Below are 16,044 nucleotides of genomic sequence, written 5' to 3' on the forward strand. Positions count from 1 at the left end.
TGATTACCTCACAGGCATATATCTTACGGGGGCCGAGCAACACCGGGTATATCAGCTAGTGAATAAATAAAGTGCATGAGGCCCTGAGCAGTTCATTGTCAGCATGACTTGTGTTATTAGCACTCTGGATTTTCCTCACATAGATAATGCACTTGTAGCAAACTGCTTAGAATGCATGCAATGAAAAGTATTCATCACCTGAAAAAGTCTTCGTAGGCTTAATAAAAATAACAGTTCAGTTGTTGTTCATGTGAAATGTTCCTAGCGGAAGGAAATTTGAATTGACTGGAAATGGAGGACAACAGATGTGGCATAATTGAATAAAAACAGTACAATATAACTTTTTGACGTTAGAAGGTGTCTTAAAAATTAACTTGGACTGAAAGACAGTTCTATTTCCTTGTCATCAGAGAGAAGAAAATGCCATATTTGGGAGAGAGGGAGCCAAATCAGAGGGAAAAGGAAATTAGACACAGGTGTGAGAGGAGGAATACTTGGCAGTACTTTCCCCTGACATATGAAGGACAGCAGGACATAGCATCTTAATTGGCCATTAGTGTACAATGATTTCATCTGAATCACTTGATATAAATGAAAAATTACTTAGATTTTTAAAAATGCGATCTTTGTACACTGCCAGTGTGGTGTAGTCGCTAATGTGTTGGACTGGGAGTCGGGAGATCTGGGTTCTAGTCCCCACTCGGCCATGAAAGCCCACTGGGTGACTTTAGGCCAGTCACAGACTCTCAGCCCAACCTACCTCACAGGGTTGTGGTGAGGATTATGTATGCCTTGGGTTCCTTGGAGGTAAAAAGGCATGATTTAAATGTAATAAATAAATAAATTGTTGCTTTTTCTTCGTGGTCTCTGTGCATCACACATATGGGTTCTGCGCCTGTGTGGAGCCTCAATTCGGGAAATTTCTATCTACACATTTCTATTACTGGATATATTTTAAATGGAATATGTTGTGCATAAATTCCTCTTGTGTGTTTCATGATAAGTAACCCTGGCCCTTAAGGAATTTGTTTCATTCAGAGATTTAGGGGAAAAAATACTATTTCTATGACATGATTATGAGAAAATCAGAGGTAGTCCACCAATCCATTTTATAGATGAAGATAAACATTAAGGGTAGTATCCAATGCGACACTATTGCTAACATAAATGATGGTGCACTAGCATGAACTATCTCTAGTGTAACACCAGCAGCACTTGGTGGCAAAGGCTGCTCCTAAAACCAACCACGCCAGCAAGCAGTTCACTCTAGCACAACATCATTTATATTAGTAGTAGTGTCGCATTGAACACTGCTCTCAGATTGTAATCCTTAATTTTAAGACTAAGGTTAGGATGCTATAAGCCAAATCCACCATATCTAAGGGTATCCACTACTAATAGCAAAGTGAAATCACAGACAAAACAATATATAAATATTAATAATAAATAAGATAAGAAATAAAATAAAGAACACACATATTTACTAGCATATAGAAGACCTATGTGCACCTGATCCTTAAGGGATGGGGGAGTGCAATCCCATCTGGGTGAGTTTGAATGCCACCTTGCCTGTACAGAACATCCATCTTGCTTGGCTTGCAAGCTCTCTGGGCAATTCACAAAAATTAAAACCGTAAGGTACAGCATAAAATATAGAACATGGAAGCTTAAAACCACAATATAAAAGTACAACTGGAATAAAACCAAGCAGCAATGCAGAGATTTAAACTACAGATTTTAAACAGCAGAGCTAAAAGACAAGGATGCTAAAATACTGGGAAAATACTCTTCGAAAGGAGTACCATGTAGGGAGCAGGCAAACCTCTCTAGAGAGTTCATTCCACAGCCAGGGTGCCACAGCAGAAAAGGCCCTTATAGACAAAAAGGAAAGTAGACTTAGGTGTCATTAGCATATTGATGGCACCTCATCCTACGTGTCCCCCCAGCAGTTTCATTTCGATGCTGAATAGCATGGGGGACACTATGGATCCCTGTGGAACACCATAGCCAAGTGCCAAGGTGCCGAGTAATAATCCCACAGCATCACCTTCTGGAAATGATCTACCCAGAAGGAACAGAACCACCAAAACATGAGTTTCTCCATACCCAACCCACCCATACTGACAATCCAGAAGGATAGCCATGGTTGATGATATTGAATACCATGGAGAATTAGTAGAGCCTCATTCCTTCTATTCATCTCATGGTATAGGTATATGATATCCAGCAGAGTGGCTAAGGTAGTTTCAGTTCCAAACTTAGGCCTGAAGCCAGGTTGAAATAGATCAAGATAACCTGTATCATCCAGGAGCTCTGGATTGAACAGGCACCAGCTATTCAAGTACTTTGCCCAAAAAGGAAGGATTTGCGACTAGACAATAGCGTAATCATCAAGGTCCAAGAAGGCTTTCTTTGGGAGTCTCTGTACAGTTGCCTCTTTCAAGGCAGCCAGGATCATTCCCTCCCTAAACAAAGCATTAATTACCGCTTGGACCTTGCCAGTCAATATTGGAAATGATCCTCACTGTGGAGTCATATTTAGTGTGTGTGTCCAATTAGAAACTCATCAGCTATATGATTTAAGTTAGTAGGAATTATATGACAGAAGAATGTAAAACGTCCAGAAGCTCTTTCAAAGGCTATTTGGACGATAAAAACTAGCAAAATGCCATGTTAGTACCCAAGGGCACAATTCCAAGGTGTGCAGCTGCCAGGTTGTTCTTTTTCTATGCTTCTAGCAACGTGATACTAGATTGCCAGAAGTAAGAAAAGAGCATGACTCAACAGCCTTGAAATAGGATTGTTGGATTAGAGATCCAGACCTTTGTTTCCTTTTGGCTATTCAAACCTTATTGAAAAATAAACACGACCAGATTAAAAGGTCTAATGTCTGTGTTTTGTGGGTTCTTTATTTTTCAGGTTGCTAAGCTTTTAAATACTGATGTGTATGTAATACATAAAGAACTGGTAGCCCTGTTGCAAGATGAGTCACTAGAGGTAATAACCTATTTGTTGCTTACGTTAAAGATCATGTGCAATTATCCTAAATGATACTATAACAAGGCAGAGTAAGAAATGAATCATTATTTGTTTCATGGTCTAGTCATAAAGAACACAGTAGGTGTTCAGTATAGATTTATCTGGAAAGGATGACTGAATTCTTTTTTACTTAATTTCATATGACACCTTCCCAAGCGAAGCTGAAAATGAATTAAACCAAATGAATTAGAATGTGATACACACATCTTTTTTTAAAGAGAAGACTCACTCAAAGAGGAGTAATTAGTAGATTGGAATCAAACTGGAGTGTGTGTGTGGGATGGGTGGGTCAGCCTTGGGTTCATTGTCTTTCAATGCCTTCATTGATTAGTTCATCTTGAAGTCACAAAGCAAAGATGGATTGCAAATATTTAATAGGATAGGCTAAGAAATCATGTTTAAAATTCATCATATAATATCTCTCTACTTAGCACTAATAAGATCACACTTTGAGTGTTCAGTTTTGTCATAGAAATTATATCGAATGATCAGCGTATGAAGTGGGGCTGTAGATGGCTAGTTATAAAAGGAAAAGCTGAAGAGATTGGGTATGTTTAGACTAGAAATAAGATTATAAAGGAGACATGCTGATGGTTTCCCAGTATTTTAAAAGATGCTGGAAAGCAGAGAAATAATAGAGTTGGACCACTATCACATCCCCTCTTAGTCTTCTCTTCTCCAATAAATATCACAGAATTAGGAGGACGGAGATTTCCTTTCCTTTATTACATTTCTACACCACCCAATAGACAAAGCTCCCTGGGCAGTTTACAAAAATTAAAAGACTTAAAAATGCAATACTGTACATAATATAAAAACTGTTTACATCCAAACATATAAACAGACAGAACAACACACATCTATAAGTTAAGCACTCAAAAAGACGGAGCACAGTAACTGAATAGAAGAAGTCACTGGGTGCATTTGGACAATTATAGTGGGGGAAGAAGTCAATGCGGCTTCTCCTCCCATCCCCACATGTACTGCATGCATGACCACCATTTGCATTATTCCCTGCGCTGCAACGCAGGTTGGTGTGTTGTCTGAACCCAGTGTATAGCGGGGAGGGCTTCATACCCATCCTACAACCCACGGCATGCAAAAGAGGTTGTAGTGTGGGTATGAAGCCACCCCAGCCATGCTGTGCACAGGCTTAGGACGGCACGTCAACTCGCGCTGCAGCGCAGGGGATAATGCCAATGGTGGCCGCGTGTGCTGGGGCAGGGGAGAAGCCGCAATGACTCCTTCCCCCACCGCGATCTTCTGAACCTGGTCACTGTATGTGGTTAATGGTTCTCCTTCTTTGGAGGTTTTTCCAAGAAAGGTAGATAGGAATCATTGCTGGATAAGGCATTCTGCACACCTGGTGAGGAGACTCACTACTCTGAATTGCTGGTCACAGGTGTGGAGCAATTTAGGGAGAAGGAGAATTCCTGCTCCTACCAGTAAGAAGCAAGAGGTGCCTCAGCAGCATGCAAGCAAGCATTTTCTAACTGGGGAGACACCTTTGTTGATCTCAGTAGTGTGCAGCAAAACCAACTAACCTAACACAGACTTTCACGGTATTAACTCGGGTAGCTCTATCCCCACCACTGCCTCTGGCACTCAGGGGTAAGGGTGGGATCATAGTGGTTCCAAGTAGTGAAGTGCTTCACCAGCCATCACTGCTCCTGCCTTTCAGAAAGGGGTTAGATCAGGATGCCTTCCTAATTCTGTGGTTGTGTGGGGAAGTCTAAATTAAAGCACAGAGCGATATCTACGTAAAGAGCATGACTGTTACTTAATGATACATATTTGTCACAGTGGTGTAAGAAGAATATTGGAATGGATGTTGGAAATGTGACTGATCCATCATTTCTTTAACTAGGTGTTAGACGCATTAATAGGCCGCCTTCCTGAAATCCTTGAACTGTTGTCTACTGGAGGAGAAAGTGGTGGATCAGAGAGCAAGGTATGGCAGTTGAACATGGTAGCAGAATCCTATTCTGAGTGGCAAAAGTGTTTCCTAACCACTTCTCCCACATCTAACTACCAACACCTACTACCTTTCAGTCCAAAAAACCCTAAATATTAAGTAGGATTACTTCTGGTGCTCAAAAGACATGACGAAAGTACCAAACCTACACCATCTAAATAGTCCCATGTGAATGCTTAAGGCACTTAGGCATTCACATGGGATTGCTGGTTTTCCTTTTCAACTGCAGCCCCTTGCTCTACAGCTACAGTGGAAATTGCGGTGTGTGGGGGAGCCCCAGTGAATGTTAAGGACACATGTGGCAGGGTGAGTGTATTTTGTTTGTGTAAATACAAAACATGTTGGTTTGCTATTTTCAACTCGACCAGTGAAATTGCTGATTGAGGCCATTTAGAGAGAGGATAGAGGTGGAGCTGGGAATAGAGTGGAACTGTAATCCCTGTTAGGCATAGGATTCAGCAAGGCCGGGAGGTCTTGCAAGTAGTAAGTAGATTTCATTAGAATTAGTTTGGAGTGTCGGAAATTGAGTGACTCCTTAAACAAGAGCTCCCCACCTTTCTAAACACTATCAGTTTCCCACAAAAGTCTTACAGTTCCAAAGCCAAAAGAGAGAGAGAGACGAAACTCCTCCCTTCTATACTGCCCCTGAGAACCCTGACAAAACTCTCTTAGTTTCCAACACTCCAAACTAGTCTTAATTAAATCTACTTACCACTTGCAAGGCCTCCCAGCCTTGCTGAACCCTATACCTAACAACCCCTACAGTCAGCCCCTCCCTTAGGATGGAAGAAAGTGGTTTTACCATGCACAATTCTTTTGTTTATTGTAATAAGCAACATAACTTCTTAGTTATGTTGCTTATTAGCAACCTGAAAAATAAAGAACCCAGAAACACTGTGACAGTGCTCTTTTGGTCTGAGTAGACTGGAGCAAGCCAGTATATGTTTGTGGGGGAACCAGTGTGGTTGGACTGGGAGTCGGGTGATCCGGGTTCTAGTGCCCACTCAGCCATGGAAACCCACTGGGTTACTTTGGGCCAGTCCCAGACTCCTCAGCCCAACCTACCTCACAGGTTTGTTGTTGTGAGGATCTGTGCTCTCTCTCTCTTTCTCTCTTTCTAACCAATCCTCCAGCCTGGATAATATTGGTGGCTTGTCTGCAGTCCCGTGTTTGAAGGTGCTATTTGTGATTGCCAAATCTGTTAATGGAAAGGTGATCTCATTCAGGAAGCACACTCTAATCTGGCTTGTATGATCAAGGCTAGGGTAGGCGAGTAGGGAGGAGTTTGTCTCTCTCAGTTGTGCCCGCCGGGAGTACTTAGTTCAGCACCAGAGTAGACTTGAGATCTGGTGGTGGTGGTGTACTGTGGTTTATTGGAATTCCAGCTCCTTCTCTCCAGGCGCTCTCTCCATCTGATGGTCCTACATGGGTTTATAGAACCCCTAAAAGACAAAGTTCACAGCTTGGGAGTTCTCCTAGGTTTGTCACTATCTGTAGAGTTGCAGGTGGTGTTGATGACCAGGAGCAACTTTTACCAGCTTAGATGCCAGGTGTGATCCTATCTAGAGTGGTCTGATCTGGCTTCAGATACTCATGCACTAGTTACACATCCAAGCTTGGCTAATGAAATGGACTTTATGTGGGGCCACCCCTGGAGGCAGTCCAGAAACGTCAGTTGGTACAAAATGTGAGTGCCTAGATGTTGGTGGGGTTCGGAGGTCGGAATACAGAACACCAACTTTGTATCAGTTGCAACAGTACATTTGTAGGCCCAATTCAAACTGCTGGGTTAACTTTTAAAGCCCTACAAAGGTCGGGGCCAGATTATCTCAAGGGCCATGTTCACCTATATGATCACACCCATATCTTAAGATCAGCCTCTGACCCTGTTTGTTTGTCTTGCAATAAGATCATTTAGGTTGGTGGGCATGAGGGATGGCCTCTTCAGTAGTGGCCCTACAGTTATGGAACTGTCTCCCAACTGAACTATGCATGGCCCCTAGAGTTGAGGCCTTACAATTTTTATCTGTTGTGGGTTGCCTCTCCTTAATCTGTGTATTTGTACTGCTGGTTCTTTGGGACTCTGAGCTGTCTTAAGGAAATGTTTATGGCATAATTGAGGCATATGTCTCCAAGCTTCCAACTCTACTATTCTATGAGTCTACGATTCTGTGATTAATGGGCAGTATCCAATGCTGCTCGAGCTTGTGCAATGGGGATTTAGCACCTTGGATAGGAACCAGGGCAGGTCATCAGAGCTTGCATACCTGAGCTCCTCCAATGTGTTTTGGGGCTTGCCTTATGAAGCGCTAAATCCCCATTGTATAAGTGGAATCAGCGGAAGCGTTGCGTCCCCATTGGATACTACCCAATGTACCTTCACATAGTCTGTTTTGATTGTGTACATAATCTTGTGAGGGCTGGCTCCTAAAAGGCAACCTAACAATACCTTAAGTACATAATAATTGGTATTTCTTTTTCTTTAGTTATTGAATTTCCCAGAGTTGATTCCAGCATTAACAAGAGCAGAACAGAGAGCAGCAACCTCTTTAAAGTGGAGGACTCATGAGAAGTTACTACAAAAATATGCCTGCCTGCCTCATGTCATCTCAAGTGATCAGATTTATTATCGCTTTTTGCACAGAATGTTGACAATCGTTATGACAAATGTGAGTCACTAGTGATCCGTCTCTCACACTTTCAGTTTTCTATTTCTTCCTCTAGTATCATAGGCTATATTTTAAATTTCCCTTTCCTCTGGGATCACTATAAGGCCTAATTCCCAATTTTTTAATTCCCATTGAAGGGGCAAGTCTGTGTCCAGGCTATACCACTTAGGCTGCAGATGCAGCCTCATACAACAATAAAATAATACAAAAAATAAAATAAAATACATCCCTGCATATAGGAAACCAGTATATCGATGAGAAGGTTAGGCTAGAATATTTTCCTTTCATATGCCTATCCCTATGTACAGGCAATAGTTTGTACAGAGGAGCATTCATTTACACAAATCACCACCTGCATTCTAAGGTGTTACTGCCCAGGCACAGGATCATGTAACTAATTAAAACATTTCAAACTAATAGATTATTAAAAACAGCACATTATTAAAAGGCAAATTTAAAATTCAACTGGGTAGATAGGAGTGAATGGTTGCATTCACATCTGTGCATGGAGATGAAGGAGACTGGGGCCTAATATGGTTCAAAATATGGCAGCCAGGTTGGTCACCAGTACACCTAGGGGTGACCACATTACACCAACATTAAAATCACTCCACTGGCTGCCAATTAGTTTCCGGGCAAAGTACAAAGTGTTGGTCATTACCTTTAAAGCCCTAAATGGTTTGGGTCCAGGTTACTTGCGGGATCGCCTTCTCCCATATAGTCCGCCCCGCACACTCAGGTCCTCTGGGGTGAACTTACTTCAGTCAGCTAAAACTAGGCTGACATCAGTTTCCCAGAGGACCTTTTCTTCTGTCGCCCCCAGATTGTGGAATGGCCTGCCGGAGGAGAGTCGTAAAATTAACTCTATGTGTGATTTTAAGGCAGCTTTAAAGACTAGCCTTTTCCGGCAGGCCTATCCAGATCAATGTTAAATCATGAATTTTTAAGATGTATTGATTCCTGTTCTAATGTTGTTCCCCGCCTCGATCTAAAAGGAGAGGCGGGTAAGAAATACATTTATTATTATTATTATTATTATTAATATACACTAAGCAGGATCTTACACTCTGAAAGTGGTACAAAAGCGGTATATAAGAGGCAGGAGCCACACTACTGCTTTATAGCAGTATTGAAGTGCACTGACAACTGTTGGGGCCCATTGACACATACCACATACCGCTTTCATACTGCTTTCAGAGTGCAATATCCAGTTTGGTGTAGATTAGGCCTGGGATTAGCAAGACCTCTTCTGTGTCCTGATGCTCTGGTTTCATTTGCCCCCCTTGTGTGGCTTGCAGAGGATTGGTAGCAGTGGCCTAGGTGATGGATTGCAGGAAGGGAAGAGGGAAGCTTTTGTTTTTGCAGACAGCGCGAAACTTGGGCACAGTCCATCATGAGCAAGAGATGGAAGCAATAAATATCGGCCTTGTAAAGAAGCCTGAAAGTTATTATCTTGCATTTTTTTTGTTTCACTAGATTTTTTTTTTTACCAAACATGCTGGTGCAGGTGGGGCAGGGCTCATAGCCAAGCAGAGTATTGAAGGAGAAATGAAAGGATCCATCCTTTATCATTTACAGTTGTAATAGTATATATTTATTTCTGCTATTACAGAATACAGAAAACAACAAAGACCTTTTAAGAGTTTTTTTTAAGGAAGAAACAAGCTTGCAAGAACTTCCTTCTGCCATGCAAATTAAGACATGTTTCACATTAGATTTAAATGTATTTAAATGTATTTTATCACTGAAGTGTTTAGTACATAAAATAATTTTTGAAAATTGAAAGTAAAGAAGAATGTGAATTGTCTATGGGCTTGGAATGTAATCTAAGCTCTAATAATTGCACAGAGACAGGGAAAAAAAGCTTTGTTACAAGCTTTTCAAAGGTTTACACTTGTATTCTAAATGTATTCATTTAGAAATAAGCCCCATCTATGTTTAGGATCAAGGTATCAGGGTTAGAGGTTCAGAAACACGCACAGAATTTGCCTACCTCCCAGAGCTCTATTAAGAACATAAGAATGCCCTGCTGGATCAGACCAAGGGTGCATCTAGTCCAGCACTCTGTTCACACAGTGGCCAACCAGCCATCAGCCAGGGATGAACAAGCAGGACATGGTGCAACAGCACCCTCCCACCCATGTTCCCCAGCAAGTGGTGCACACAGGCTTACTGTCTCGAATACTGGAGGTAGCACACAACTATTAGGGCTAGTAGCCATTGATAGCCTTCTCCTCCAGGAATTTATCCAACCCCCTTTTAAAGCCATCCAAATTGGTGGCCATCACCACATCTTGTGGTAATGAATTCCATTCATTTCAGCGGATGGGGGCAGATCAACTTTTGAAGATAAATGAGGCTGCTTTCTTTCCTGGACTTCCTGACTTGTGCATTCATGAGCAAACTAAAACTCCTATCGACCTCACACTCACAGATCAGGATTGTCACTGTAGGAAAAATGTTACACTATGGACGCTCTTTAGCATATGCTTCGTGGACAAAGTTGGAGAAATAAAGCAAGTTTCAGAATATAACATATTCAGAAATAAATAGATCAGCTGTGGGTAGCTTTGAGAATTTGCTATCATATGCACCTTTGAATATCTTTCATCTGTGGCCATGGCTAGACCTAGCAGTCTAGCTCAACGGAGGGGGAAGGATCTTGCGATTTTATGATCGCGAGATCTCCCCTCTGTCTACACGTGGCGTGCAACGTCCTGGGAGGAGGAGGACATCGTGGCCGCCATTTTGTGTTTTTTTTCTTAAAGGGGAGGGAGCGCTTGAGTGGTCAAGCACAAAAGGTAAGTGGGTTTTTTTTAACCAAAACCCCCTCCCACTCCCCCCTCAACGGGCACAGAGCTCCTGAGGGTTCCTCGCGAGGAGCTGGGATAAAACCGCGACACCCGGCCACACATCCCGCGGTCTTGGGATCATCCCGAGACCGTGGGAATAAGCGGGATTAAAGACTATGCTGATATCCCGGGGCAAGGGAGGGATCATCCCTCCCTGCTCCCGGGATCCCCTGTGTGTCATGTGGATGCACAGGAATGGTCCCAGGGCAATCCCTGGGATATCGGCAGGTCTAGCCATGGCCTTTGTCCTTCAAGTTTTAAAGATTAATTTTTTTATTTACTTATTTGTGTATGTGGAGGGTCAGTTTCGATTTGAATTTAACTTTTCATGTTTCTGAAATTGGGCTAATCAATGCTGTAAGTCATGGTCCATTTTATCTTCTCCATTTGACATTATGTGCACTTAATGCTCTTCATTTAACATGAATACTTGTAGAGGTGGTTGTAGGATTAAATGTATTTTCTCTCTCTCTTGAAGAATGTCTTACCTGTCCAAAAAGCAGCTGCTCGAACCCTGTGTGTGTACTTGCGTTACAATCGCAAGCAAGAGCAGAGACATGAAGTCATCCAGAAACTGATTGAACGTAAGTCTTGATTTTCTCTATTCTATATAACAGCAATGAAATTTTACTGAAAGGAAAGGCAGTTGTGTACAGAATTGTACAATAGGGGAATGTTTATTTATTATTTATTTATGCATTTTTATGCCGCCATTCAGCCAAAAAAGGCTCTCATGGCAGCTTATAAAAGTATTTCTTGACATGTTCATACCTTTGCAGTAGAGCAGACACTTTGCATTCATAAGGTCTCAGGTCCGTCATCATCAGTCTGTTTGTATGTTGCTTTTCCTTGATAAGCCATGCTCAAAGTGGCTCACAGCGACATCAGTAAAGTTCACATAATATAGCAACATTTCAAGATAGTACACTAAGAATTAAAAGACATGACAAAATGTAAATATCCATACCAATATTAATAGGCTAATCAAAATATCTCATACTGATCAATATACACTAAGATTAAACAATCCACTAATAATTCATACCAAGACCGAACAATAGAAATACCAAAACGTACTCAAAATAGCAAAAACAATCTTATTCAAAGCTAAATGTTGGACCCACCAACAATACCTAAACAAGCCCCACCCTGATGGCCTCAGGGTGGGGCTTAGTATAGTGAGCTGGGGAAGTCCACTGTTGAGATTTTGGGGAAGCCCTGCCAACCAGAGTAGAAATGGGCCAGTGGATGGCCCAATGGTCTGAAAGCTTCATCTATTTCTTTACCCATCTTGCTATCAGAGCACTTAGAAGAAGTTTATGGGACCCAACTCACAGCTGGTGGAAATTGTGAAAAAAATATTATACCTGTTCTGAATTGGTACAGCATAATTCATCAAGATGTGTTGTGAATCTGTAGCTAAGGTGTGTATATGGCTTAGCTTGGCACTGATCTCAGCAAAGCGGCTGAGAATTTCCCACATAACAAGACAAATACTATCCTGTACTGCTGGGATCCAGTATTTTTAGGCAAAGATTCTGTGTTGCATAAGCACAATAGCTTTGAAGAAGTAGAAAACTGGAGGCTTCTGTTTAAGAGTGCTGAATTTTAAAGTTATTATTATTATTATTATTATTATTATTATATTTATTTGTATCCCGCCTTTTGCCCAATGCTGGGCCTCAAGGCGGCCTTACAAAGTTTAAAATATACATGGAGGGGGGGAAACAAAACCATAAACATTTAAAATACACAACAAAATTATGAGACATTAACATAGATGGAGGGCCAGATTATTCTCCAAAGGCCTGCTGGAACAAAAAAGTTTTAGCCTGCTTCCAAAAGCCCATCAAGGAGGGAGCCAGCCTAGCTTCCCCGGGAAGAGAGTTCCAGAGCACCGGAGCAGCCACCGAGAAGGCCCTCTCCCATGTTCCCACCAAGCATGCCTGTGAAGAAGGTGGGACTGAAAGAAGGGCTTCTCCAGAAGATCTCAAAGCACGGGCAGGCTCATAAGGGAGAATACGTTCTTAAATAATATAAGAATGACTGACCAGCCTGACGTTCCGATCCGTACTTGTGTAGGCCTATCAAAAGAGTACAAAAATTATGAGAGGCGTTTGATAAAATCTAAATATTCACACTTCTAAATTTCATGGAATACATGTCAGTTTCCACTTCAAGCATTAACTATATGCCCTGAAAGTTGTAATTTTCCAGTGGTCAAATCAAACTGAGAAAACAAGCTGGTCCAGTGCAGATGTAACACTGCCTATTTCTTAAACATGTTTGGAGTGAGATTATGAATTCCCTCCGCCTCCCTTGTCCCCTATCTGGCATGAATTTCCCTCACATCTTGTGTGCCTTAACCATAATTTAATGTTTCATTTATAACAATGCCAATCACAACTAATTCAACATTAAGAGGGAACTTGGTTAGTTTAAACCATGATTAGTTTTGTTACAGGTGTAATGTTAAACCCTGGTTACAAGGGAAGGAGATTCATGGCAGAAAAGTAGGAAGAAGGAGACATCCCACAGTCCTCTCCTGAGCTCTTAGCCTTGTTTAAGAGATTGGCATTTTATATTTATTTATTTATTTATTTATTTATTTATATATTACATTTTTATACCGCCCAATAGCCAAAGCTCTCTGGGCGGTTCACAAAAATTAAAACCATGAAGAACATAATAAAACAACCAACAATCTAAAAACGGAAATACAAAATACAGTATAAAAAGCACAACCAGGATAAAACCACGCAGCAGAAGTTGATATAAGATTAAAATACAGAATTAAAACAGTAAAATTTAAATGTAAGTTAAAATTAGTTGTTAAAATACTGAGAGAATAAAAAGGTCTTCAACTGGCGATGAAAGGAATACAGTGTAGGCGCCAGGCGGACCTCTCTGGGGAGTTCATTCCACAGCTGGGGTGCCACAGTGGAGAAAGCCCTCCTCCTAGTAGCCACCTGCCTAACTTCCTTTGGCAGGGGCTCATGGAGAAGGGCCCCTGTGGATGATCTTAAGGTCCGGGCAGGTACATATGGGAGGAGGTGTTCCTTCAAATAACCTTGCCCCAAGCCGTTTAGGGCTTTGAATGTTAGTATCAGCACTTTGAATCGGGCCCGGACCTGGACTGGCAGCCAATGAAGTTGTAAAAGGACTGGTGTAATGTGGTCTTGCCGGCCAGTCCCTGTTAGTAAACGAGCTGCCCTGTTTTGTACCAGTTGAAGTTTCCAGACCATTTTCAAAGGCAGCCCCATGTATAACACATTGCAGTAATCCAAACGAGAGGTTATCAGAGCATGGATAACTGTAGCTAGGCTATTTTAGTCCAGATAAGGGCATAATTGATATATCAACCTAAGCTGATAAAAGGTGCTCTTTTAGAAGTTATGACTGTTCTTTTTCACGTTATTCCAAACGATAAGCCAGAAAGCCATGTTCAGAAGACACCTTAAACCATGGCTTTAACCACGGCAAATAAGGCTTTTTGCTTTATTCACCATGGTTAAAGTCGTGGTTTCAGGTGTCTTCTGAACACAGCCCAGCTTTCTGGCTTAACCACCGTGGTTAAAGCCATGGTTTAAGGTGTCTTCTGAATGGGGCCATTATCTCATTCCATGATATTATCATTGAGATTACTGATTAGTAATTATGGGATAATTAAGCATTGGATTTCTATGCATTTCGTCTGCAAAACAGACAAACAAACAAAAAACCAATCTACAGATGGTGACTGCGTGTTTCTTTTAAACCCTTTTTTTTCCAGAACTGGGCCAAGGAAAAAGTTACTGGAACAGATTGCGTTTTTTAGATACCTGTGAATTCATCATAGAACTCTTTTCCAAATCATTTTTCTGTGAATACTTCTTTCTCCCAGTGCTTGAGCTTACACATGACCCAGTAGCAAACGTGAGGTAATGTACAAGTTGCGCATGCACACGCACACAAACACAAAACTGTGTGGCTTGTTCAAATTGTTTTATATTGATTTAGTGTAATGCAGCTTGTTTGGAAAGCCTTGCATTCGTTTGTTGAGTTTAATTACTGTATCCAAACTCCTATATATTAACATGCTGCCTTTTACTCAGGGACTCTTAAAGCGGTATACGTGTGTTCTTCGATTGTAAGACGCCATCGATCCTAAGGCGCACACTAATTTCAGTACCACCAACAGAAAAAAAAAGCTTTGATTCTAAGAAAAAATAAATTTCTTAGAATATCTTTTATGAGTAGAATTTCTTAGAAATTTCTTAGAAATATCTTAGAAAGAGCTGGGTTTTGGTGCCACTGGGCTGGGAGGGGCTTAGGGGTAAGCAAAAAACCAGGCGCTTACCCTCCCAGCTCCTCTTTGCTCGCATGGCTCGTGGCTGCTGCAGGAACTTCCTCTTTTGGAGGCCTGCCTGCACGAGGAGGAGAGAGACGACTGGAGCTGGAGCTGCCGTGTGACAGCAGCTTCGGTGGAGCAGCACTTCTTTAGCCTCCGGGCACAGGTTTTTCTGCGGGCGTGAGGAGTTCCAGGCGGGACGCGTGCTTCCCAGCGCAGCGGCTGGGGTGGGGGCCTGGTGGTTGGAGGGGGGTGAGCCTCCTGACTCTTGGAGCCGCGTGTCTTCCCGGCGCGGCTGACGAGGGCCGGAGCTGCACGGGGCGCGCTGTAGGCCCCAATCAGCCTGCAAAGCAATCTTAAAAAGCCCTGCTTGCTCAGCTTTCTAAAAGCAATAAAGCTAGAGAGAATGGATGTTTCAGACCCCTTTTTAATAGGATACAGCCTTTTTGCATCTACCATATTGCTTCGATTCTAAGACGCCATCGATTCTAAGACGCACTCCATTTTTAGAGCTGTTTATTTAGGGGAAAAAGGTGCGTCTTAGAATCGAAGAAATACGGTATGTATCTGTATATCCAGTTCCTGAGTTTAGTCTCTTCGTTACATGCTAGCATAAGAAAGGAACTGCACTCAGGGCAGAGTTAAAGAGGAGGGCCTATACAGAGACAAGAAGATTTGATCCTTAGGGTGCTTCAAGATGAGAGCTCCTAGTGCAAGGTGCAACTTTTCCGTCTTTCCTTCCTTTACAGTCTTTTTGTGGTAAGAAAAAAGACGGAAGAAGTAATGAAAAACACGGAAGCATTGCAAATGGAAGACGATGGCCTAATCTACACCAAGCAGGATATTGTACTATGAAAGCGGTATGAAAGTGGTAGATAAAAGGCAGGAGCCACGCTACTGCTTTATCGCGGTATTGAAGTGCACTGACAACTGTTGGGGCCCATTGACACAGACCATATACTGCTTTCATGGCACTATATCCTGCTTGGTGTGGCTCCTACCTTTTATATACCTCTTTCATACTGCTGACATAGTTGTCCGCTGTTGTTTTCTTTATACATGTTGCCCTTGGGTAATCTTATTCAATCTCATGGCCTCCAATATCATCTGTATGCCGATGATACACAATTATATCTTTCTTCTCCGGATCTTTCTCCTGATGTTCACGATCGTATCTCG

General features: G+C 41.9%; 1 protein-coding gene across 2 annotated transcripts in view; it reads left to right on the top strand.

The window, feature by feature from the left end:
• PPP4R4 (protein phosphatase 4 regulatory subunit 4) overlaps positions 1-16,044 on the top strand; it is a 125,672-nt gene that overhangs the window by 91,744 nt on the left and 17,884 nt on the right. For both annotated transcript variants that reach the window (XM_063117996.1, XM_063117995.1), the window contains exons 12-16: positions 2,920-2,997; positions 4,907-4,990; positions 7,501-7,683; positions 11,014-11,119; positions 14,308-14,455. In XM_063117996.1, coding sequence (XP_062974066.1) covers positions 2,920-2,997; positions 4,907-4,990; positions 7,501-7,683; positions 11,014-11,119; positions 14,308-14,455 — 599 coding nt within the window. The remainder of the gene's footprint in view (positions 1-2,919; positions 2,998-4,906; positions 4,991-7,500; positions 7,684-11,013; positions 11,120-14,307; positions 14,456-16,044) is intronic.

The sequence above is a fragment of the Elgaria multicarinata genome, chromosome 2, assembly GCF_023053635.1.
Source record: "Elgaria multicarinata webbii isolate HBS135686 ecotype San Diego chromosome 2, rElgMul1.1.pri, whole genome shotgun sequence".
NCBI lineage: Eukaryota > Metazoa > Chordata > Lepidosauria > Squamata > Anguidae > Elgaria > Elgaria multicarinata.